The 26,000-nt window shown below is 41.8% G+C and overlaps 1 protein-coding gene across 4 annotated transcripts in view; it reads right to left on the bottom strand.

Moving 5' to 3' along the window:
- Nucleotides 1–596: 596 nt before the first annotated feature.
- NMNAT3 (nicotinamide nucleotide adenylyltransferase 3) overlaps nt 597–26,000 on the bottom strand; it is a 95,917-nt gene continuing 70,513 nt past the window's right edge. For 2 of the 4 annotated variants that reach the window (XM_033132732.1, XM_033132731.1), the window contains exons 3-5: nt 12,797–12,980; nt 7,717–7,799; nt 597–1,764 (exon numbers count right to left, since the gene is read on the bottom strand). In XM_033132732.1, coding sequence (XP_032988623.1) covers nt 1,331–1,764; nt 7,717–7,799; nt 12,797–12,980 — 701 coding nt within the window. In that variant the 3' untranslated portion in view covers nt 597–1,330. Of the gene's footprint in view, nt 1,765–7,716; nt 7,800–12,796; nt 12,981–23,693; nt 23,980–24,338; nt 24,476–26,000 lie in introns of all 4 variants that reach the window. The other 2 variants (XM_033132733.1, XM_033132734.1) reach the window with 2 other exon arrangements.

Below are 26,000 nucleotides of genomic sequence, written 5' to 3' on the forward strand. Positions count from 1 at the left end.
GGAGGTCTGGGGAATCCCCACAGGAGGGTATCACTATTCTGGAGCCGGGAACCCGATTTCCTACTTCACTCATTGCTGTTATAACACCCTGCAAACACTGGGATATGTTTGGGGTGATATTACATTCTTTCTGACTGACCCTTTGTTGTTCTGCAAGACTAAATCTGTAGCAAGGATGAACCAGGGTAAAAGTATGGAGAAGAAAATCCTGAATGCATTCAGGCTTTTGGTCAGCAAGTGTAATGAGTGAACTCCAACAGAATTAGGCCAATCAAAACCTCTTCCTAATCGGGAGTGGAATGACAAGTCCCGAATCCACACCAGACTCCTGGGCTCGTCTCTGAGGGCCCACTCACACAGGGCCATCTCCCCGAGCTTGCAGTTAGAGAACCGTCTGCATGGTGTTGAAAAGCAATGGCTTCCTCCATGGCTCATACTTGGGAACATAAACTTTTAAATTCATGCCAGTTCAATTGGAACAGTAGCCAATTTCATGGAGTCGCTAAAAGAAGAGCAAGAGCGGATACATCCAGCATTAATAATATAACAAAAGAAGAAAAAAGAGAAACTTTTCATTAGTACTTTTTGATGTCAATTTATTATTTAGCCCTTTTTTGGTACCCAAACAGGCAGGCTGTCACAAAACATTCAAAAAGTCCTCTGAAACAGTCAAGGTATCTGTCTTACCTCAGCTCCTTTTTAGAAACCTGGAAATCAGGAGCCCTGGCATTTATAGAAGAGCTATGTTAAAAATACCTGCTGTATAAAAAATACTGTTGGAGGATCACTCCTTAGAAACATTTTAGGGTAAATTTTGTCGATGGCCAGGAAGCAGGCGGGCCATGGTTCTTAACAGAAGATTCCATGTAAATCAGCAAAGTGCTGCTTCCAAAAGTTTGACTCTTCGATGACTATAATGTAGTTTGAAACATGGCGTTGACGAAGCCCATTGTTTGGTACTTAGCAACCTGTCAAGTCTCTTGGGTCAAGACCAGCACGCTGAACCTGGCCCTCGTCAAAGAAATGCATTGTGGGCAATTCTGATCTGACTGTCAGGGGCCCCTGGGGTGCGCAGACCTGCATTCAGTGCACAGGCCACAATGACCATGTGCCATGTCCGAGGGCCTCTACACCCACAGGTTATGAGAGCTTTTGCCGAATCCTAATGACCGACACACAATGCTAGCTTCTTTGATAAATGTCCATCCTGGTGACTTGCTCCTCCCCAAAGAAGGGGTCTCTCTCTGGGATAGAAGACTCTTCAGAAATAAAATCATTGTTGAAATAAAACCAATGCAAAAATAAAAAACTAAAAAGGAAAACGAAGACCTTAACGGGCCTCTCCTTTGGAGGAGTGGCTGGTCTCCGGCATTGCTCTGGGTGCTTTCCTCTCTCCGGCATTGTGCGGGGTGCTCTCGCCTTTCCAGGAACTGTCCCTGGTATAGAGGTTGTGGTCCTTGATGTAGGCGATGACCGTGTCGGGGAGCAGGTACTTCACGCTCTGCCCTTGGCCCAAGGCCTGCCTGATGTACGTGGCGCTGATCTCGTTCGGCACAGGCTCCCTGGCCAGGTGAATGTTGTGCTGGTACCTCTGCAGGATGGGTGAGGCCGAGATGTACCCCTTTGCGTCGTGACCCACCCGGCCCACACACACCACGCCGAACTTCTCCACTATTTCCTGGATGTGCTCGTCTTTCCAGAGGTTGGGGGTCTGGAAGGTCTTCAGGACATCGGCCCCACAGAGGAGCTTTAGTTCAGGCACAGCTGGGAAAACAAGGGTGGGTGCCAACAAAGTTACCGAAGGGTCATGGCCAGTAAAGATAACATATTCCATTTGAAATTTTCGCAAAATGCTTTTCTTGGAATGTACTGGGAACGCAATGTCTGTATGTTCATGACTTAAAAAGAAAAAGCACGGAAATGAATTGGAAGCTACTGCAGGAATAGACCATTGAAAGTAATAATCCAATCAGGTCAGTTGTAATAATTCAATCAGGTCAGTAATAATTCAATTCAATATATTTTCTTATATTGGCAAAGCGCCAAGTCATACAAAACAGTGCCTTATTTTTAGTGTTATTATCATAAGTCTGTGGTTGCCAGATCCCATCGCAGAGTGGTCCAAAGGCGGCTGTGCTGTACACAGAACCCCATCTGCTGACAGAAGGTAAGGTTCTTAAAACACTAGGGCTTCAGGTTAAATCATTGCCCTTATCAAAATCTATTTCGGCCCTAACTCCTGATACTTTTATAAGTAAGATCTCATCATAAAGGTTAATTATAAAGGATTGTTGGGTAATCAAAAGGTCTCTAAGACTCCCCGCTAGTGACCTTTTCATCTGTTTTCAATAAAACAAAGCTCTAGAACAACGGATCGATGTGGATAATTCCTCGGCATTTGTTCTAACAGAATGGTGATTGTGATGATAAAAGAAGACCTAACATTTATCGGGTGCTCACTATGAGAACTACTGCAAAGTGCGTTATGTGTATAATCTCATTTCATCTTCAGAACGTCATGAGGTAGGTGTTATTGTTGCGCCCATTTTGCGGAGGGGGAAACTGAGGCACAGAGAAGCAAGCGACTTGCCTGAGGTCACTCCTCTAGGCAGAGTGGGCAGCATTGAAACCTGACAGCCAGCCGCCAGGTGGGGGCATTTGTAATCGCGAGGCTCTGCAGCCGCCTGCTGCCGCCCCCTGGCAGGAATTGTACCTGCATCAGAATCAAGAAGCTCTTCCTGGGTTTTCCTGGCACCAGTTTACGTTCATGTCCCCTTTGAATGGGCTAATCTGGAAAGGAAAAATCAAGTCCAAGTTAGAAGCAACCAGCTGAATCTCTGGTCCTTGTAGAGGTGGATTCGAGCTCGGTAAAAAGCAAAAACTGGGCTCCTAGGGCGCTGACATCTCTCAGTCACCATGAAACCTCAGTTGGGTGGGGCTTCAGGGACAGCACCTGCTGGGATACAGCCTGATGTTTCGGCTCCCATATTCCGGAAACTTCAAAGGAATCTGGACATGGACCAGACAGATGAGTTTCAAAAGGAGCACCAGACCAGCTCTGGAATGGAAAGTGAGAAACTGGAGGTGTCATGGGGAGGTCTGAGTGCCAGCCTCAGTTGGGCACAGGCTACTCTGGAGCTGGAGCCAAAATCCTTCCTTCTCTGGGCCTCAGTTTCCCAATCGATGAAATGGTGGGCACAAGATTTATTTACTCAGCAGATGTAATTACAGAAACACACTTTGCAATCACTCAAGCAGCATAGTATTAGTATAATGAAATGATACTCAAACATTTATAAGAACCAGACACCTTCATTCAAATCCTGGCTCTGCCATTCAATAGCTGAGTGACCTTGACTGTAGAATGTGGATAGAACAGTACTTACCCCATAGGATTATTTCAGACTGAACTTACAAATGTAAAGTACTCAAAACAGCGCTTGGAACAGAGTAAGTGTGATAGCCATCCACCCACACACCTCCCACCACCTACTTATCTACCAATCCCTTCAGCCACACATCCTTTGAACACTTATGGGGCATCTCCTAAATGCATGGCCTTTAAAAATCATTAAAAATCATTCAATAACTCATACTTTCACTAATTTGGGCTGATCCCGTTGCTCACATATATGTAGACTTGTACCGTTTTGCATCTGTGAGGTTTTACTCTAATTTCTTATTTATTCAACCACTGTAATATAGCAAGATAATTATTCAATGATTGAATTATTTATTAAACCACTGTAATATAGTAAAATAATGTAGCGAGACAACATAACAATTTGGGGGTTTTTATCTGGTCTTCCTGTGGGGAAGGTTAGATGATGTACATTTAATTTCAGGGTCTCCTGAGGCCTGGGGCACCCTCTCTAGTTTACAAGGTTAGAGAACAGAGAAGACACCGCCGTCTTCTCCCAGTGGATTTTTGTGGGGATGATTTCCACATATTAGCTTCAATATTAGATACTGTTTAATTCATTAATGATGACAGTAAGGAAAATTATTCACTCCGAGACTTTGCCTACCGGGGACAGGTGCTCCTACCTTTCCTGTTCCTCACGTCAAAGGCACGTCTTCTTCCGGCCACATGTGCCTCAGACCCCAGCTCTGGGCAGCCCTGGCAGCAGCCCTCACAGAGGCCTGCACGTACCCCTTTCAGATCCACTCCCATCACTGCTACCAAATCTTCAGCTCGAGTGGCTCTGACTGGCCAAGTCCAAAGTACGTAAGTCTGAGGTACTGAATAAAGGCACCAATTTGATTCATTTTAACAGTGACACAGTGACATAAACAGGATGTCCACTGTCATTTTTAGGCAGTGTGCTCTCTTTGAATAGCCACAGGCTTTGAAAAGCAGATGAAGCAGCTATTTACATAGAACATGAAGAAGTGCCACCAGGACCTTTTACTTTGAATGTCCAGTTGCCCTCTTTGATATCAAAGAGCACGAACCATGAGGTCAGCCAGCCCTGAGTTAGATCTTCTAGGACGCAGGCATAGTTACAGCAGATGGGCCTGCTTCCTGAGCTGTAAAATAGGGATGAGAAAATCTCCTGTGGAAGTTATGGAAACGGAGTGAGGGAGGGAATGCTAAGTGAGTCTCCTGCTTTGTACAGGGTATAGACCCTGCCACATGGGCCATAGACACACACGGGAGTGTGGGACTTCTGGGACTAAACAGGAGGGCACCAGCGATGAAGCCAGGTGTTGCAACTAGAGGGCAGCACCCAAATTAGCCAGACAAGGCCACCTTGGAAGTTAGTGTGAAATGGAAAGGGAGTCCTCGGAAGGTCCCTGAGCTGTGCTCAGCCCCATTAGCCAAGGGTGGAGACACCTCCATAAAAGACAGACACAGTGGGTCTGTTAGAGGACCCAGGCACCCTTCACCCCGGTGTCACACCCAAGTAGCCCAGAACGCAGCAAGCAATCCACAGGGCTCTGGCGAGGCCCAGGAGGACCGCAAATCACAGGAGTGAGAGGCAAAGCAGGGCTCCGGCAGCCAGAAAATGCTGAGCTCAGCCCGTAATTTGCCTTCCCAGAGAAGAACAGCTCACAAATACAATACATAGCACACAAAGTGGTCCTTTGGAAATATGTCACTAGTAACGTACAAGCCACCTCATCAAAGGCCAAACTTATGTTGAGAAAAACCTCATCTCCCTGTTTTAAATCGCTCTAGTATTTTTTCTGATTATAAACGTGAAATTGGCATCGATTATGGAATGCATGGAAAATACATAAGTATTTAAAGTACAAAACAACAACAGCAACAACAATAGTAATTCTGCTTCCTACAAAAATCGTCAATATTTTGGTGTATTTTAAAAAACCTTTTCTCTCGATGCACATAGATGTGAGAGTATAGTTACATGTTTTTATACACTTGAGATTATATATAGCATTGTATCCTGATTTTTCCCACTTACCTCATAAGCATTTCTCTAAACCATGAAAACCTTTTGTGTAGATTCTTCATTATGTGTATATAGTATAATTTACTTATACATTCCCTTATGTTTAAACATTTTATTTTATGCCATTTATCACAGCAAAAATTGCTGTGATAAACATCTTTCTGCATAAATCTTTGTCCCGGTTTCTAATTATCTCCTCAGCCAGATTCCTAGAAGGGGGCTATCTCAAGCAAGGGGCATAACATTTTTGAAGTCCCTGATATATTTTGGTAAACTGAAAAGCCCACTTTTCATGCAACAAGATGAATATGACAGACAGAAAGAGGGTAAGGGACAAACCCCAACATGACTGGGCTGAGCAGAGTAGGCTAGTGGCCCCTAGAAAAATAAATCCGAAAACAATGTGGGATGAGCTTTGGCAGAGGGAGGGAGACAGCCCATCTCAGTGAAAGCAGCTGAGACTGGTTTCATGGGGAAGGTGGGTCCCAAAACAGATAGGTTTCCAACAGGGGAGCCAAGAAGGGAAGGGGGAGAAGGGGCAGGCCAGGCAAAGAGCCAGACAGGGGTTCTGGAAGCATCTGCAGAGAGGTGAAGTGTGAGAAGCTGGGAACCTAAGGGTGGGATCCCTCCTCGATCCCTGCCTCTCACTGGAGGCTCCAGCATTCCCCAGCACCTGTGCTGTTTCCTGCCTTTGTGCCTTGCTCACTTGCCCTTCTGCCCAGAAATGCCCCCAGCCCCATGTAACTTACTGACCCTGTGAGTGTCGGTGCAGGGGTCTCCTCCTTCAGGCCATGCCTGGACTCTCCACTACCACCTGTTTCCAGCTCAGGTCAGGGGCTGGGGCAGGCTGTCTCTGTACTCAGCCTGAGCCCAGAGCCTGGTCCAGCAGGGTGCTCAGCGAGCATCTCTAGAACCCTATTAGGAGTGACTGCTGAGCCAGAAAGGAGATGATTCAGAAAGGAGGCAGACGGCTGAGAATTACCACGGTGCAGGGCTCATGACTGGGGCACAGGGGAGATGAGCCCATGCAGTGAGTGGAGGAGAGGCAGACAGAGGCCAGAGGACTATACCAAGCATTGGAGAAGCTGACTATACAGGCGGCTATAAGACCGTTTTTGGATTCCTACTCCAGTGTGCAGTTCCCCAAAGTGGCCATAAAGCACATCCCAGAGTGCCTATTACACATCCAAATCCCCACGCCCCATTCCCACTCAGGAGGTGTGGGGTGTGGCCTGGGAATTAGTGTTTTTAACAAGTGTCACAGTTGATTCTGCTGTGAGCGATCCAAGATTTGGGGAATGTTGCATGAAACCTTTAGGGCCTGGTGGCATTTTCCAGTCCTTTTAGAAGAGTGTTTCCCCATTTGTGTTCTGGGGAGCACTGGTTCTCAGAAATACTATTAAAAAGAGTTCCATGATTAAAATGCGAAAATGACTATTATTTCCTTTTCTTCTAGAGTCACGATGCACAGGAACAAAATAAAGGTTCTGAAAAGTCCTGCAGTAAAGAAATCATTTTAGATTTCCCGTGACATTCCCAAGGCCGTCTGATCTGGGACCTCCTGATCTGTCCCACTAACCAAAGTTGAGAGAGGAACAGCAGGAAACCCAGCAGATGCACCTGCTGGAATTTGGGCTCAGTGGGACCAGTGACACTGCCGGTGTCACCTCCTGCCCTTCCATCACCGGTGCTCCTGTTGATTTGCTGGAGGGGGCTATGCATTTGACCCCCAACACCAGGACTGCCATTAGAGAGAGAAGGTGCTTTGCAATCACAGCTGACAAGGTTCCATCACACACCAGGAGCTGAGAACAGGGTAGAAACCCAGGGTTACACACTGAAAGGATAACCCAAATCAACTTTAGATTGTCTTGAAAACAGGTTTCCACGTCTGAGTAAACCACGGAGTTACACTGCTGTGTTAGTCTCTCAGTTTAAGGGTTATCATGGCACATTTTGTATTCAAAAAGGAAAAAAAAACACCCTAAAGAAAACAACACCAAAAAAAACCCCCAAGAAGGCTAAGGCTTTCCAAAGGACCCCAGCATCACTCATCTCTCATCTGTGGCCCTGACTGTCATCCATATCACAAGCACAAGTCACACGAGTAAATTCCTTTGTGGCAGAAAATCCCCAATTAGCGTAACAATGTATGATTGGTGGTGGCTGATTGTTTAATTAGACCTTTCCCACTGGGCAGCGTGACCCCACCAGGCCAGCCTTAACATCCTTCCCTGTGCCCAGAGGGCCGTGACTCCCATCAGAGCTCCCTCCCACTCACAAGGGGGTCTGCACCTACCTGCACGCTCCAGGGAGGCACTGCCGCTGTGGTCCGGGCCTTCCGTCCGGGGCAGAGAGCTGAGCAGCTCACGGTGGTGATGCCTGAATTGTAAACATACGGCTCAGGGTGTGTCTGTTCTGCCAATAGTTCCCCCAAAGCCACCGAGGGGCTCGGATTTTAAGTCTCAGCCTGCTTTCATCCATTTAAGGTAACTCATTCCACAAACATTTGCTGAGGGCCTACTAAGTGCCAGGCCCTGTGCCAGGAGCTGGGACAGAAAGCAGATGCCATGGGGGCCTCCCAGAGCGCCCTATCCAAACAATTCACTGCCTTCTGTGAGCCCTGGGTGAAAGCAGCATATTTCTGCTCCTTTTCCACATTATCTTTCAATTATCTCACTTTTTAAAAAGTTGAGTAGGGAATACAGACATGGGTTATTAGAGTCAGACAGACCTGAGTTCAAGACACAGATTTTCATTTGTAAAGCCAGGATAATAGCACTGACTTTTTAGACTCTTGTGAAGGCACATGAGCTACTACCCAGTAAGCAGGGGCACAGTGCGTGGCGCGCAGCCGGCTCTCAAAAGAGATGCTCACTCTTAAGGGAAGTCAGCATCTGAGGAAGCCAGAGGGAGATGGCTAAGGTCTGGCTGAATCCCAGCTCCCCCACAGGGAGGCTGTGTGACCCTGGGCCAGTGGTTTCAGGTCTCTGTGGGGATGGTTGAGCATCTGCAAATCAAGGAATAATCACAGAGCCTGCCTCCGATGTTGTTATGAAGATTAAAGGAGCCGTCCATGCAAAGTGCACTGAACAGTGTGCAGCACAGAGCAAATCTCATTACATGTTAGCATTTCAAATGTGGTTAGACTGGCACCAATTTGGCATGTGCGGCTCTCTCAGCATTTTATCCTCTGCAACTCAAGAGATACCTGTATCTTCTTCTTCTTCTTTTTTAATCAAACACAGGTCATCACTATGTCATAGCAATTTGATCCTCTATCTTCTACCCACTGTATTATGCATTTACAGGTGCTGTGTGGGGAGGGAGCAGTGCCTAATGGTAAAAGCAGGTGCTCTGCAGCCAGCGCTGGTGAGTTCAAGTTTAGGTTTTCCTGCTTATATGAACCTGGATGGGTCACTAACACGCTCAGAGCCTCACTGACCTTGTCTGTTAATTGGTCATGAAAGTGAATACTGGCCTTATTTCCATCAGTATCACAAGACCACACAGGAGGAAGTGCTTTTACCCTGCCAAATGCTGACGTGGCTTGATGCTGATTATTACTGGGGGAAGGCTCAGGCAGTCAAACCAGTTAGGCTGCCTGGGTTGAAATTCTGGTGCCAGCTTGTAGCTGTGAGATCTTGGTGGGTTCCTTAAGCAATCGGCCTCCAGTTTCCTCATCTGTAAAATGGGGCGGCGGGGGGGTGGGTGATGACAGTGTCTACCCCAGAGAGCTGTTGTGAGGATTCAGTGAAGAGCTCAGCCTGGCCCATACACAGAAGGTGCCCGATAAACATCAGCTGTTATTATTACCACTGCTCCTAGTCTAGCTTCCCCACCAGACTGTGAACTCATTCAATCCATCTTTATAGTCTTAATACCTAGGAACTGCTTACCTACAGTCGGCTGAATTCAGGAATGATGGAAGGAGTGGATGAATAAATACATTTAATTCTGGTCCAAAGTCCTTCCTGATCATCTCAGAGACTCAGCCGGGTCATCTTACGGACTAGCTGTGTTTCCATATTGCCTTACTGCTTTGGTTTCGGTAAACTTCGTTTCTGAGGATTCACTCCTGGGTTAGTATGGAATCTCACATCAGACTGAAGTAGGTTTGCATCTCTACTCCACTCTCTAACTGTAGGACTCTAAGTGTGTTACTGATCCTTCCCGAACCTCCATTTCCTCATCTGTAAAATGAGACCAATCCCATCTACTTCTCAGAGTTAGGGAGCTGACTAGATAGTTGATATGTGAAAGCACCTGGTACACATAGTAGGTGCTCAATAAAAGGTGATGACTGTCATGTTATTTTACTTACCTTGAAGCTCCCGCTTCAAGTTGACCCTACTTAGAATATTAGCTGGATCTCTGAACCCTGGTGTTCAAATGCTTACTCTCAGTGCCGAATGCCTCTTCCTCACAGATCTCCACTACCTCGGTGGGGCAGTGGCCATGACGTCCTCTTCCTGCCTGCCTGAGTGGAGCGTGGTGTGCCCAGCCCTGGGCCTGAGGACCGACCCTGGGAGCCCTTTCTCTGTGTCCTCAGCAGCACCACGGGTCTCCAGGGACACCCGATCAGAGGTTCATTGTGGCGGCAGCAAAGTCAGCCACACCGTGTTTCTACCTGGAGGTCCCTGGTTCTGAAGACGGCTATGAGCACGGCGTCAGAGTCAAACAGACTGGGTCTCTACCACTTGCTTATTTGTTGTTATGACTGTGGTTAACTTAGCCTCCCTGAACCTCAGTTTCTTCATCTGTAAAGCGAGGACAACATGAGATCATATTTGCAAAGGGGTACATGAGATGATGATGAGGGGCCACATCAAGTGGCACTGTCACCAAGGCCCTCACCCCACACAACGGGGGAAAGGCCGGTGAGATAAGTTATCGAACACCCTAAACGCATGACAGCTGACCTAGATTTTTAAAATTTAGAGTAAAAATAAGCAACCTGGTAAAGAGAAAAAGAATCCTCAATAAGTCCCACAATGAGTTTACTTCCTAGTGACATTCGTCACTGTCACTCTGATGTAAATTCATTCTTGACTCTAAGGAGAGGATACAAAGGGTGGGGTAGACTTCTACCGTGCTTTTAAAATCACCTGTCTTTAAATTTTTAACCAGATTTTCAATCTTAAAGAAAAAAGTGCTTCTGGTAGTTTTAGGAAAGCATCAGTAATCAAACAAATTTTCCAATGCAATGAATACACTTTGGAGATGAAGCTGTCTCTAAATAGTGGGAAAAAAGATCTTAACCAGCTATCTGATAAAACGGTCTTAACTATTTGGATCAGAGGATTCTCAACCTCGGCTGCACAAAACAAATCATTTGGGGACCTTTTAAAAATTACCCATGCCTAGACCTCACCCCAGACAAATCATAATCTTTGTGCGGGGGTGGTTTGAGCATTTTTTTCTTAACAAAAATCTTCCCAGGTGATTCTTACAACCAGAGTCGAAACCACTGGTTTGGATGGATCTCCGTACTGATCAAACGCCTGATTCACATACTTGGCGACGGAGGCTGTGGCCTCAATCCTGGCCACAGGTTAAAATCCCCAGAGAGCTCTTAAAAATCCTGACGCCCCACCCAGACCAGTGACATCCCAGTCTCTAGGGTAAGTCTCAGGCTTCGATACTTTTGAAAGCTCCCTAGGTGATTCAACGTGCAGCCAGGGCGAAGAAGCACTGAACTCAAGGATATCGTAAAAAAAGAAAACATGTATTAAGTAAAATCTTAGCACAGGCCTGCATTTTGCAGCAGAAGCACTAATACTATCAGGCAGTACTGTAGTCAGTTCCTATTTATCTGGGAATGGCTTATCTGTTTTGAGGATAAGTTATGGGCTAGTGTTAGGGAAGCAGGGAAGGTAGCTAACATTATTAAACACCTACCGTAAACCCGGTATTTTGCCTACACCACCTCATTTAATTCATGCAGTACCCCAGTAAAGTAGGTGGTATCATCCCCATTTTACTAGGTGAGGAATTGAGGCTCAGAGAGTCTAACTCACGTAGATCTAAGTCACTTAGCTAGTAGTAAACTGGGCTCCAAAACCTGAGCTCTGGGCCGTACTCCACAGCATGATGGAGGACAGTGGCTGTCTGTTTCTGACTACGTATTAAAGCTAAATGACTTGTTGGATTATCTATTGTTTTGTTTTCATTCCCCTCTGTTAGCCTAGATAAATGCGAGCTGACGATATGGCTGATTCTGAAAGGATGATCCAGGTGTAAATTTATTCCTTATGTTAAAAAAAGAGAGCGCATATGTCCTAACAATCATTTCATATTTGCTCTCTTTTTAATGTGGCAACAGGTTCAGAAGTAACACTGTCACTGCTGAATGCTTCCAGCTGGTTCTTTCCCCAGTAAAAAAGTAAATAATAAGAACCAGGATATGTAACTAAATGTTTACCTTTACTAAAAATGTAAACATTTTTCTCCCAAGTTACTTTGAAGATAAGTAAAAAATGAAAACCAAAAGAGATTATGAACAGGGCTGCCAATTATCTGACCTGTCCCTTGTGCTTCCCGATAGATTAAAAAATGCAGTCCACAATTTGCAATTCCTTCCAGCAGAGCTGGCTGTCATTAGGGATGAAGCAGGCCCATCTCACCATCCCTGACAGCCAGGACAGGTAGGACTTCCTGCTTCTCTAGCAAACTCCCAGTACTGTTTCCCACACACAAGTCAGTGACCCATGGTCCTAACATGCAGGACTTGTCAGGGCTTTTAAATAGCAAATTACTTATGTTGAACGCTAACAGCAATTCCAAATGGAAAAAAAAAAAAAAATCCCGTGTAACTATTTCTAGATTCATAGTTTTTTTCTCCGTTTGAAACTCTCGATTTATAGAACCCAGGATTTGTATAATTAGAAAAGATGGCTTATTATGTAGATGCAGTTTTCAATTTACTTACTGAATTACGATAATAAGGTCCCATTTACTGAATATTCTTATGTGGTTTTGTCAGAAAAGTCATTTACGTCTTTAAAATCCTCATTAGGTTGTATTGTTCCTGTTTCGCAAGTGAGAAATGTGTCTCAGAGAAGTTAGGTCAAATGCCTAAAGTCACACAGCTACTAAGTAGTGACAGCAGAGCCAGATGCTACGGCCCTCTGAAACAAGACTGGGCGTTTCCACAAAGCGCATCTGAGGGCAGCGGTTTGTGGTTTTCTTCACTCAGGACCTCTCTGGGAAAGTGAGTCGGTGGGTCTTTCTCCCTCTAAGGTGAGGCACTTCTTGGATTTTGGCTGAGAAGGCCTGGCTGAAGCCCCACTCCGCACTCTATCCCTACCTTTCACCCCGGGGCTCTGCAGACCGTCCCGTAGGCCCTGGTCATCACACAAAAGCATGTGCACTGTTACCTCAGCACCTTGACTGTCTCCATCCACTGCGCCTGCTCACTCTCCCAGGGGTCGACTCGGATCCAGTCGGACGTCTGCAGCGCCAGCCGGACCATGGCCACACGGTGCTGGGCAGCCGCGAGGTCTTTCTTCCTGTAGTTGTCATTGACAGGAGAGATGATACCCTGGACCACCTGGTACATTCCTAGGCGAGGGAGAGCAGTGGTGTTGCACGGACAAATGCTCGCCACCTGGCAGCCTGAATTCAGGCAGGTGCTAAAAATTTCCATGCCTCATCCTGGCTGGGAACAGACCTTGGCATTCTCTCCGGGGTGGCCAGCTCCCTTAGGCCAGGGTAAAGGCCACCTCAGGGACCATGTGCTTCTCCTCCAGAGCCTTCTACAACCCAGAGTAATACTTCGGAGACGAAGGCTGTGAGGGTGGAGCCAGACAAGACTCCCCGATAGCAATGGGGGCCGTTCAGGTCAGAGTAGGTTGGAGGCACACCATGCCTTCCCCCTGTGTGGGACTTAACAGACGTGCTCTCACTCTCTAATCGTGAATGGGACAATAGTTACATATAGTTTCTTAGTCAAACAGTAGATCTTGTGGATCAAAGATGAAGGGATGGGATTTAGCATGAACCAGAATGGGCATTTTAAGTTTGAGTTATGGCGACATTGTAGAAGCTACAGAAAACCATCATGTAAAGAGTATGAATGCCACTCAAAGAGCCTCGGGTGGGAGCCCAGCTCCACCACCCGAGGACGCCTTTGGCAAATTACCAAGCTGTTCGAAAAAATAAAATACTTAGCCATTTGAATTTCAGTTTTCCTGTCTGTAAAATGGGATAATACCTGCTTGGTAGGACCTTGCGGTAAAGATAATGTTTACGTAGTGAGATAATATTTTGATTTAGTATATATATTTTTTAAAAATTGTATTGCAAAATATAACATGCACATAAAAGGGCATAAAACACATGTGGTTTGACGAAGAGTTATAAAGTATATCCTGCTACAATCGTTATGTAAGTTAATATACAGAACCCTTTGCGGCACACCAGAAGTTCCCTATCACAATCCCCACTCTGACTAGTCTTACTTTTACAATATTAATTCTCTTGTTTTCCTTTATAGCATTACCTTTATTATAAACATGTTATGAATAAATGTATTTCTTAAAAAAACATAGATCCATTTTGCCTGCTTCTGAAACTTTTATAAATGGAATCACATTGAATGTATTCTTTTGTTAATTCTTTTCCACTTTATGTAAGTAAAATTCTTGTAGAACCACCAGTTATATTGCTGTATAACATTCCATCGCATGATCATATACCAAATAATTGATCTATTTTACTGTTGACGGATTTGGTTGGATTCTGGCTTTAGACAAGGACAAATAGAGCTGCTAAGAAAATCCTCTCACAAGCCCCCCGATGAATATAGGCCCACGTTTCTTAGGATATATACCTAAGAGTGGAACTGCTGCGTCACATGGTAGGTGTGTTTGCGGCTTTACTAGATGATGCTCAAAAGTTTTCTACAGTGGTTGTAGCTAATTTCCCTCCAACCAGCGATGTATGAGTTTCATTTGCTCCACACCATGACATATGGGGTTATTCTCAGGGTTTTCCCAATCTGATACAGGTGTAGTTATATCTCATTTTGTGTGTGTGTGTGTGTGTGTGTGTGTGTGTGTGTGTGTGTGTTTTAAACTTTTATTTATTTACGTGTGTTTTTCCAGGACCCATCAGCTCTAAGTCAAATAGTTGTTTCAATCTAGTTGTGGAGGGTGCAGCTCACAGTAGCCCAAGTGGGGATCGAACCAGCAACCTTCTTAAGAGCACTGCGTTCTAACCAACTGAGCTAACTGGCCACCCCTCATTGTGGTTTTGTTTGTTTTCCTGCTTACTAGTGAAGCTGAACATTTATTTGTATATATTATTAAACATTCAAGGTTAATTTTTTGTGAGTGCCTGTTCAAATCTTTTGCCCATATTTTGGGTTGTCTGCCTTTTAATCATTGATTTGTAGAATACTTCATATATTCCATGTAGCAGCCCTTTGTTGGTTGGTTATATATGTCATAAATATCTTCTCTCACTTTATGGCTTGTCTTATTGTTCTTTTTATAGACTCTTTATTTTTATTATTTTAAAATTTATTGGGGTGACAATGGTTAGTAAAATTACATAGGTTTCAAGGGTACAATTCTATAGAATCTTTCTGAAAACAGAAGTTCTTAATTTTAATGTAGTTGGGTTATTAGTTTTTTCCTTTATGGTTAGTGCATTTTGCATTATAAAGACATTTTCCTATATTAGCTCATCAAAGGTTTATCATTTTGTCTTTCACATTTGGGTCTTTGTGCATGATGTGAGTCCTATTAAGTTATTTTCCACTTGGACAGTCAATTATTCCAGCAACATTTACCAAAAAGGCCCCTTCCACCCCACTGCTGTGCACTGCCACCTGTGTCGAAGGTCAAGTGTTCACCTGTGCATGGGCCTGTTTCTCTACTCTCTGTTCTGAGCTGTTGCTTGATTTGTCTGTCCTTGTGCAGTGTCACACCACTTTGCTTAATGTAGCTTTATTTTACATCTTGAGATGATTAAGCAAATTCTCCCACCTTGTCTTCTTCAAGAGTGCCATGGTAATTCTTGACTTTTTGAGTTTCCCATAGAAATTTTAGAAAGAACTTGTCAAGTTCCACAAAAATGAATCCCCCATCTACAACCCAAAAAACCTGTTGAAATTTTGATAGGAATTGAATTGAATGTACGATTCAACTTAGGGAGAAGTGACATCTTTACAGTATTGAGCCTTCCGATCCACATGCGTGGTACATCTTTCCATTTATTTAGGTCTTCTGAAAGGTCTCTAACGTTTTATAAATTTTCTGGTTGAGCACTTACACCTCTTTTGTAAGGCTTATTCCTAGATACTTGAGTTTTTTGGATGCCACTATAAATGGCATTTTTTAAAAAATACTTTTTTCTGTTTGTGGCTGATATATAGAAATATAATTCGTTTAGGTATCTTGAATGTATATCTAGTAAACTTGCTAAACTCTCGTATTAATTCTAATCGTTTATCTGCAGAGTCTTTTGAATCTTCTATATCCAAAATAATACCACCTGAAAATACTGACCATTTTGCTGACTCATTTCCAATCCTTACATCTTTTATTTTTCTTGTTGCATCATTTAAGACTGATAACGTAATGCTGAATAGAGAATGGTGTTAGCAGCCATCCTTGTCTTATTCCCATGATCAGGAAAAGATTTCAAGTTTCATTAGTACATATGGAGCTTGCTGCAAGTTTTCTTTTTCAATTGATATTCTTTTTCAGTTGTGGCTGAGACCATGTCAGGTGTTCAGTAAGACCCATTATTAATTTTACTTTTTTCTGGGCACATAGGAAGCTAATATTTCTGTTCCTCTTGAAATTAGGTTGGGTTTAATGTTAATTGACGGAGTTATAGTCAATGGGATGTGAGTGGAAAGGGATGTGCGTGGAAGTGATGTATACCCCATCTAGTCTTGGCCATAAAAACTCCTACATGACCCTCCAATTTTCTTATAGTGAGTCTGAAAACTGTAATTAAGATAGCAAAGCCATAGATGGGGCCTACTAGGATCCCTGAGACACAGCTTGGAAGGGAACTGACCTGTAGATCTTCTGAACCTACATGGGATTTATCTCATGAGAGATAAACTTTGTGTTAAGCTCCTGAAATTGGGAGATTTGTTTTTGTTATTGCAGTCTAGCCTGGTCTATCCTGTCAAATATTTTACTTTAAGAGACATTTCCAGCTATTCCTAGTTGAAGAGCTTTTGTCATAAGTGAATTTTATCAAATATTTTTTCTGCAGCGCTTGAAATGATTGTGTGATTTTTCTTGTTTAGTCAGTTAATATAGTGGATTGCATTGATTAACTTTCTAATCTTTTACATTGCATTCTGGAGATAAACTCGATTTGGTCAAGATACATTGTGTTTTTAGGGTATAGATTTATTTTGCTAATTTTTTCTTTTTAGGAAGTAAAAGAGGCCTATAATTTTCTGTTCTCTTATTGTCCTAATCAGGTTTTGATCTCAAGGTTCTGCTAGCCTCATAAAAAATGTTGGGGAGCTCCCTCTTTTTCTGTGTTCTAAAAGAGCTTGTGTATGATTGAAATAGCACTTTTTTTTTCCTTAAGTATTTGGTAGAACTTACCAGTAAAGTCTTATGAGGCTGCAGTTTGATTTGTGTGAAAAGTTTTGACTACTGATTTAATTTCTTTAATGGTTGTAAAATGATTCATATTTTTATTTCTTCATTATGATTCTTGTAACATTTTTTCTAGGATTTTATCCATTGTATCTAATTTTTGAAATTTACTGACATAAGATTGTTCACATTATCTTATCTGTTTAGTGTCAACCCCATCTGTAGTGATGTCCTTTTCATTCCTAATGTTGGTTGTGTTTCCATTCTTCTTCCTTGCTCAATCTTGAGAGAGGTTTATTATTTTATTAGTCTTTTTAAAGAATCGTCTTTCCATTTTATCAATTTCTGTTCTTATTTTTATTAATTCTATCCTTCTACTTCCTTGCTGTTATTTTGCTATTCTTTTTCTAACTTCTTGTGATGGATACTCAGCTGACTAATTTGTGGTTTGTCATATTTTTTGACATACACAGTTCAGGCTACAAAATTCTCCTCTTAGTACGCCTTTACTTGCATCCTACAAATTTTGACATGTTGTATTTTCATAATCATTCAGTTCAAAATATTTTCTGATTTCCATTATTATATCTTTTTTTGATCCATGAGTTATTTAGAAGTATTTTTCTTCATTACCAAACATATTGAGATATTTGGTTATCTTTCTGTTATTGACTTCTAGCTTAGTTGCACTGTAGTCAGAAAACATACTCTGTATTGATTTTAATCACTTGAAATGTGTTGATACTTGCTTTATGTCCCAGGATGTGGCCAGATTTAGTAAATATTCCATGTGTGCTTTAAAATACTATATTCTATTATCGTTGGGTGAAATGTTCTATTCTATTGTATATTCTCAATATATATTCTATTATCGTTGGGTGAAATGTTCTGTCCATTCAGTCAAAACTGCTAATCGTTTAAATCTAATGTTCTTACTGGTTTTTTGTCTACCTGTTGTATTAGTTACTTAGAGACATATTAAAATCTCCTATATGATTATGAAGTTTTCTGCTTTTCCATTTAATTTTTACAACTTTTTAAGGATACATTATTGTCTACATATTATTCTTACATATCTTTTAGTGACCTGAGCCTATTTATCTCTAGTAATGTTTCTTGACTTTAAGTTTATATGTCTAATAATAATATAGCCTCAACAGCTTTATTTTGGTTAGTATATGACATATTTTTTTCACCCTTTTTCTTCCAACCTTTTTATACTTTATTTAGGCAAATGTTTTGTAAATAGCCTACAGCTGAATTAAAAACATTTTAAGTCAAGTTTGACAATTATTGACTTTTAACTGGAACATTAAGTTCACTTACACTTAATGTGAATGTTGATATATTTAAGCTTCAAGCCACCATCTTATTTTGTGTTTCTTTTTTGTCATACAAGTTTTCTGTTTTTTCCCTCCTTTTCTGCCTTCTTAGGACTTATTTTTTTCCTCTCAGATTACAACTTACATATACAGTCTTATTTCCTAAATAAATTAAGACCTTTACCCTCTTCCTCAACAACACAAGGACTTTAGAACTCCATTTATCACCTCCTGACTTACAGTTTATTGTTGTAGATATTTTAAGTCTATTTTTCCCCCAACCCTATTAGACCATATTATTTTGCTTTATGCAACCAATCTTATTTATATTTACCCAGTATTTGCCATTTTCTTTGTATTCCATTTCTTTTTGCATATCAGATCTTCTATCTGAGAATCACTCTCTTTCTGACAGAATATATCCTGCAGAATTTCCTTAAGTTAGTGATTTCCTTCTTGAAAGACATTTTCAACATATTACCTTCATTTCTGAAAGGTATTTTCAGACAGGGTACCACTGTCTTCCGACTTCAGATGTTGCTGTTGAGAAGTCATAATCTGTGTTTTTTGGTTGCCTTCAATTTTTTCTTTTCCTACATATAGATTTATTTTTATTTATCCTGTTTTGGGATCACCGGGTCTCTTAAATCTGTGGAGTGGTGTCTTTTATTAGAGCTGGAAAATTTTTAGTTACTATCTCTTTAGAAATTGCCTCTGCCCCTTTTGTCTGCTTCCCTTTTCTTCTGAATGTGTATATATGCAGCCTGCATGTCTCCTAAAAAACAAACAAACAAACAAAAAAAACTCTCTTTCTCTGTCTGCTCCATTCTGGATAATTTCATTTGATCTCTATTCCAGTTCACTGAGTCTCTATTTTTCTCTCTCTAATCTTATTTCAATTCATTCATCGAACTTTTGAGTCTTCCAGTTTATGAACATGTAAATCTCTCCATTTGTCTAGGTCTTTGAATTCTTTTATAAGCATCTTCATAAGCATTTTCAGGACACAAATTCCATATATGTTCTGCTGATTTGTACCTAAGTATTTCATTTTCTTTAGATCAGCTGTAAATGGTATACCGTTTTGTTTTTGTTTTTCACATGTTTGTTATTAGTATATAGAAATGTGATTGATTTTCGTTTGTTGATCTTTATCTTGCAACTAAACTCATCTATTTTTTTTTTTTTAAATAGATACCTTGGGATTGTCTACATAAGCAATCATGTCACATGCAAACAGAAAAAGTTTTATTTCTTCCTTTTATTTCTTGATTTGAGATCTTTCCTTTTTTTCTAATATAAGCTGTTAGTGTTATAAATTTCCTTCTTAGTACTGCTTTAGCTGCATTAACACATTTTGATTTGTTGTATTTTCACTTTCACGCAGTTTCATGTATTTTTAAAAATTTCCTTTTGAGACTTTCTCTTTGACCTGTGGATTATTTAGATGCGTGTTGTTTAATATCCAAGTGTTATACTATTTTTCTGTTGTTTCTTACTGATTTCAGTTTGATTCCATTATAGTCACAGACCATAATCTGTATGACTTAAATTCTTTTAAATTTGTTGTAGTTTATGTTATGGCTCAGAATGTGAGCCATATTTAATGGGTATATTTATATACCCATTTTTTATAGACCCATATTTAATGGTCTATTTAATGGGTATTTGAAAAAAAGGTATATTCTACTGTTGTTGGATAGAGAGTTCTATCATATCAATTAGATCCTTTTGATTGAATGTGTTGTTCAGTTTTTCTATCTCCTTGATGATTTTCTGTCTAACATTTCTGTCAATTGCTGAGAGTGGAGTGTTGAAGTCCCTGCCTATAACTGAATTTGTCTGTTTTGCTTTCTAGCTCTATCAGTTTTTGCTTCCTGTATTTTGAGACTCTGTTTTTTTTTCATGTACACATTTAGGATTGTTACATCTTTTTAGTGGACTTTCATTGAACTTTTAATTTTGTTTATTTTAGTCACCACGTCTAGAAGTTCTGATTGGTTTGTCTAATCTGGTAAGTCACTTTTTATAGTTTCTTTTTTTCCTTAAAGAAAAGCATAACTTTTAATATCTGTGTCTGAAAATGCCAATTTCAAAGTCCGTACAGGTTATTTTTACTGCCTGTTGTTTCTGCTAGTTCCTATTCATATTGTTTTGTTACTTTTGTGCTTATTTTTGAATGCTTGTTAGTCAATGCCCCTGACTAGTTATTTGTGGGTGCTCCCTAGGCCCTAGATAGATATGCCCTCCTCCAGAAAGGCTTTATGTTTGCTTTTGCCAGGCACATGGAGTTATTAAAAGCAAGTCATGGATGACCTTAAATCAAGTTCTTGACTTGAGGCAAAAAGTTACAAATCTGAACAAAGGCTGATGTGTGGCCATTTCTTTCTAGCAATATTTTATCTTTTCCTTTTTCTTCTCCTGCTTGCTTTAGTATCAAGGCACCTAGGCTTCTCTGAAATCCTCTAAGATTGGGGAAAGAAGGTAGGTTAAGATCTAATTTACTCTGGCCCTGAGGGTATAGCTCCTTGGGCATCCAGTTTAATAATGTAGGGGGAAGGCACCCCTAAGGCTCCTCAGCTTGGGTGGTCTCCAGCCTTTCAACTCTTTTCCCCTTGGCTTCTGTGGCCACTGATTCAAAGCTTATGTGAGCCAGTGCTGACAAGTGCCCATAGGCCATCAGTGGTTCTGCTGTTCCAATAGCTGCCAACCTCCTTGGTTACCGGTGTTTATCTCTCAGCTGGTCTGAAACATCCCCACTTCTCAGCTTTAAAAGTGAGCTTTGAAAAGTGTTCTATTCACCATTTATTGTTGTTTTAGTGGGAGAGTTGATCCAAAGACTACAGCTTGCTCCAGCCTGGAAGCTGGAAGTGCTCTGAGGCATTTTCCATGCCCTGTAACCTGGCGGCCCTAGGGCCTTCCTTCATGGAGACTGTGGTATCCACTTCTCCAGGTGGATGGCAGAACTAGCGGAGAATAAAAAGAGGACGTTTGGCTTTTGACTTCCAGCACTGGCTGCTAAAACTTATTTCAGAGGAACACTTATGAAGGTTACAGCTTTCATTTATAAGAGTCAGGGTTTGTTGCGAGAAAAATATTAAAGTTCCAAAAGTTATCTTTAAAAAAAAAAAAAAAAAAAAGGAAGAACCAGAGCCCAGGGAATCAGAGTGCACAGTTTTACTAAAATATAAGGAGAGAATATGAAAATGGAAAGGAAAAGTGCTTTCTGGGCTGAGGGGGTGGGAGGGTGGGTGGAGGAACGCGCAGCAGGCAGAGGTAGAGAAGAGCCTCGTAGAAAAGGTTTGCGGTGACAGAGTTTAGACCCAAGTTGAGGCCTGCTCCCTACACCTTGCCCTTCAGAGACAAAACCTTCTGTGTGTTGGGTGGAGAAGGGCATAGTTAAGAGGACCAATTCGGTTTGGAAACTGCAGAGCTGGTGGGCTTATATTTTGCTTCCCACCTGGAATTCTAGAAGGAGACCATCTTGTAGTGCCCTGTGCCAATACAGAATGGCATCCACTCAGTAGAAATGGCAGTGTGGCATGTATAGGTGGAGAGGGCTTCAGAAAACATCCAAATCCCAGGGCATGGCAGAGATCCATCAACAGGGCATGGCAGAGATCCACAAAAATTCCCAAGGCTCTTTGAAAGGAGTAGTGAAGGAGGATGAGAATAGTCAGCAGGGCTGCTTAGGGGGAGAAGAGGTATAGGACGTGCAGGCCAAAGCCAGGAACCATGGTGTTGGAAGTACCAGGGAGAGCCCAGGCATGGGCCCAGACAGCAGCAATAGTGTCTGAGCCAAGAGAAGCTGAGGAGGCTTCAATAATGGCGGCAGAGAGGATAGAGGTCAGTGCGAAGGTTGAGGGCAGACCCCTCAGCTAGCGGGCATTCAGGCTAGATGAGCCTATTCAGATGCCAGGATGATACGTGCTGAGGATGCTTAATTTATTCTTGGAGAAGCAGGCAGTAAAAGACTAATTTGATTAAAAACTGACCTGTAAGAAAATAAGCTTAAAATCAGAAGATAGTTACCTTGAAACGGCAAAGTTTCCATTCATGGAAATGGTCGCTTAAGAATAAGTTGAGTGTTACAGAATGCAACGTAAGTTATACAGAGCACGCCAAAAAAATGTATACACATTTTAAGAAAGGAAAAAAACTATTAAAATTGTAATACCCAATATATACCAGTAACAAAAGATGAATACAAGCCACGTTTGACTTCTGCAATTTTAAGAGGTGCTCAAAGTGGTTACTGTCAGCGTCCAGACACTTCTGATGACGGCGAACTACTGCTTGAGCAATGTTGACTGAAGTGTCCACTTGTATACATTTTTTGGCACCTCCGGTATTTATACACATCTGAGACCCATGTTATACATGGAACATGTTAGTTCTTTCTCTTTTCCTTCTTAAAAAAAGTGGGGGCTGGGAAAACTAACTTAGGTTAGGTGCTAATTCTCTTGGGCAATTTACACACATTTAACTTTCACATTTGTCTGTTTTATTGTAGGAAAACAGGGGTAGGGCACCAGGGTCCCCTTCAGGCAGCTCTGCTGGGCATCTTGGATACTCAGGTGTCACCTGTGATGGTCTAGCTCATCTTGACAGGGCAGGTCGTACACTGAGAAATCATGGCTTTGTTATAGCACCCAGGAGAGGAGTGTCAATAAAAATAACAACTTGGACTAAAACTCCTTCTTTTCCTCCAAATGGTCATGAGTTTAAACCTCTTCCCTTTCCCACAATCCCACAATCCTAGTGTTGCCCCTTTTGTGACCTCTCCTCCCCTTCGTTAGATGCAGGTACTTCTCTGGTGAGCCTACGGCAACCCAGACACACCTCCATTAGAGCACTTGTATGACAGTGATCTGTTTGCCTTTGTCTTTCCCATGAGACTGACAGCTTCCTAAGGACAGGAACTGTCTTCATTCTGCTGCCATGCCCAGCACATTGCTTAGTATGAAGTTACACCGTCCTTACCTTGAGGTTACCATAGCAATACATGGCTGTGACTTTAACATGGAGGACAGAATTCCTTATTTATCTCCACGCCCTGGGGAAAATCTAATAAAATGGCAATAGAAGAAGTATGAAATCACAAAGGCAAAGAGAGTAAGAAAGGAGACAATAATAGGTGGGAAAGGTGAACAAACTTTTGGAAGCTAGAGAGCTGATGAACAATGGTTAACAGAACAAGCAGAGTCTCTGCAGGCAGGGAAGGTGATGAGGGACAAGGTACGCTGTACGACAGAAGCCCCGAGTGGCTCAGGAACTGGAAGAGCCCGCAACCTCTTCACGTTGGGGTGCCAGTGGGCCTGAGCTCAGAAGGACTAGTTGGGAGTTTGCCTAAGGAGCCCTTCGATCCAATCGCCTACCTTAGTTTCCCATCCTGGCAGCAGGCCAGATATCTGCTTTCTGATGAGGTTGAATCAGGGAGACTCCTGACTCCCAAATACAGGCACCGCTGGGAGGAGGGGTAAGTCCCATCCTTAAGACAAGAGGATTAAGTGTGGCGCCCAGCATACCAGACTGAAGATGTCTCTGGGCAAACAGACCCACCTAGGGCCTGATCTCATGGCCACGAGGCCTGCCAGCTCCATCCATACCCTCAGATCTTCCAGCCAGCGCTTAGGGCCCGACCGGCAATTATGAGTGGACAGCCTAAGAAGAGACACGTTTTAGAAAGGTGCTGAGCATGAAAGACAGAGACGAAACAACCACCAGGAGAAAAGGAACTCGGAGGATACAAAGGCAATGCAGAGAGCAAAAGGAAATTTCAAAAATCTCCAAATAATGTTGTCAGAGAGATAAGAGATGATATCCACATCCATGAAACAAGAATGGGATACTTTATAAAGAAATAATCAGGAAACAGGAAGAAGCTATTAGAAATTAAAAAAAATATTCATGCATTCAACCATACCCACCAACAGCGTATTACATGCCAGGCACTGCACTAGGTACAGGGGAGGTGTAGTGGGGTGATAAAGCAGACAAATTCTTGTCCTCATGGCACTTACATTCTGGTTGATGACAGCAGCAATACAATCAATTAGTAGAAGAACTGAAAGCTAAGTTTGAGGAAATTATAATGCCAGAAAGAAGATAAAATCAGAGGATTGATCCAGGAGGTCCAACATCTAACTAATACAAATTCCTGAAAGAGAACAGAGGGAGGAAAACATCAAAGAAATAATATAAATATTTTCCTAGACTAGAAGGACCTAAATTTTCAGAGTTAAAGGCCCTCTGACTGCCCAGCTGTTTGAATAAAAGAACATCCACACACTGGCAAACCATTATAAAACTTTAGACCGCCAGGTTTAATGAGAAGATTTTAAAAGTTTCCAGAGAGAAAACCAGAGGCTGAATACACAGGACTGCGAAGCAGGATATCAATGAACTTCTCAACATCAATTCTAGGATCCCGAAGACACTGGAGCAAAGTCTTCAAAACATTAAAGAAAAATTATTTCCAACCAAGAACTCTATATTTGGCCAAATAACCAATCAATTAGAACAGGAGTTGGACAACTTTTTCTATTAAGAAACATAGTAAATAGTTTAGGCTTTGTGGACTATATCGTCTTTGTTGCACATTCCCCCAAGCCCCCCCGCCCCCTTTTTTTTTAACAACACTTATAACATAGAGAAAAAAATCATTCTTAGCTCACAGAAAGAATGAAAACAGACTGTAGGTCAGATTTGGCCTGTGGGTTAGAGATTACTGACCTCAGAATTGAAGTGTAGAGTAAAGTTGTGTTCAATACATGCAAGGTCTCAGAAAATTTATCTCCCATAGATTCTTTCTCAGAAAGGTGCTGGAGGTTGCACTCTGACAAAACAAGCAAGTAAACCAAAAATGCAGAAGGCCTGGGATCCAAGAAACAAGGGTTCCAAATCAGAAGGCGGGCAAAAGGAATCCCCAGGAAAACAGGGAAAGGATATTCCAGATGACAGCGCTGCAGCAGGCAGAGAGCTAGAAGCTGGAGGACTCCAGGAAGGATGTGAACAGAAACAAAATGGAACAGACAGATGACCTGATGAGTCTGTTTGTAGTAAGAGCTTTAGAGATCTCTTGGACATTTTGGGGCTGAATTAGTGATAGGTAGAAGGAACTTAAGGAAATAAATGAAGCAATTATTAACTCCAGTAAAAAAACAAAAGTTTATACGAAAGGCAACGGAAGCAGGGTGTACTATATGGTTTTGTTAATGCCATTTACACAGACATAAATGTAAACAATAAATATTAATTTAACCCAAAGTTGTGAGCTAATCAATTTGGGCACATGTGGGGGAAATAAAGTGAGTGTGGAGCTGTGAGACAGCTAAATTTTCATTTTTCATAGTTGGAAGCCAATAGATAATAATTGAAATTTGAAAAATTAAGAAATAATAGTATAAGTTTATTATTTATAAATAGGGAGTCAAATACTAGACAAAACAGCTGAAAAAGTCAAATGTGATTGCTCTAGGAACCAGGACTCAGGAACAAAGTTACTATAAGCCTTACAGTAATTTTTATTATACATATATTTATATATAAAGTACATTTAAAAATTAATGCATTTTTTTGTGTTACAATCCATATATTGTGACCATCTTTGTAGATCTTGGTTGCAAATTTTGGACAATTTTCTAAGATAAATTATTAGAAGGGAAAATCACTAGCTTGAACAT

Source organism: Rhinolophus ferrumequinum, chromosome 17, assembly GCF_004115265.2.
Source record: "Rhinolophus ferrumequinum isolate MPI-CBG mRhiFer1 chromosome 17, mRhiFer1_v1.p, whole genome shotgun sequence".
Lineage (NCBI taxonomy): Eukaryota > Metazoa > Chordata > Mammalia > Chiroptera > Rhinolophidae > Rhinolophus > Rhinolophus ferrumequinum.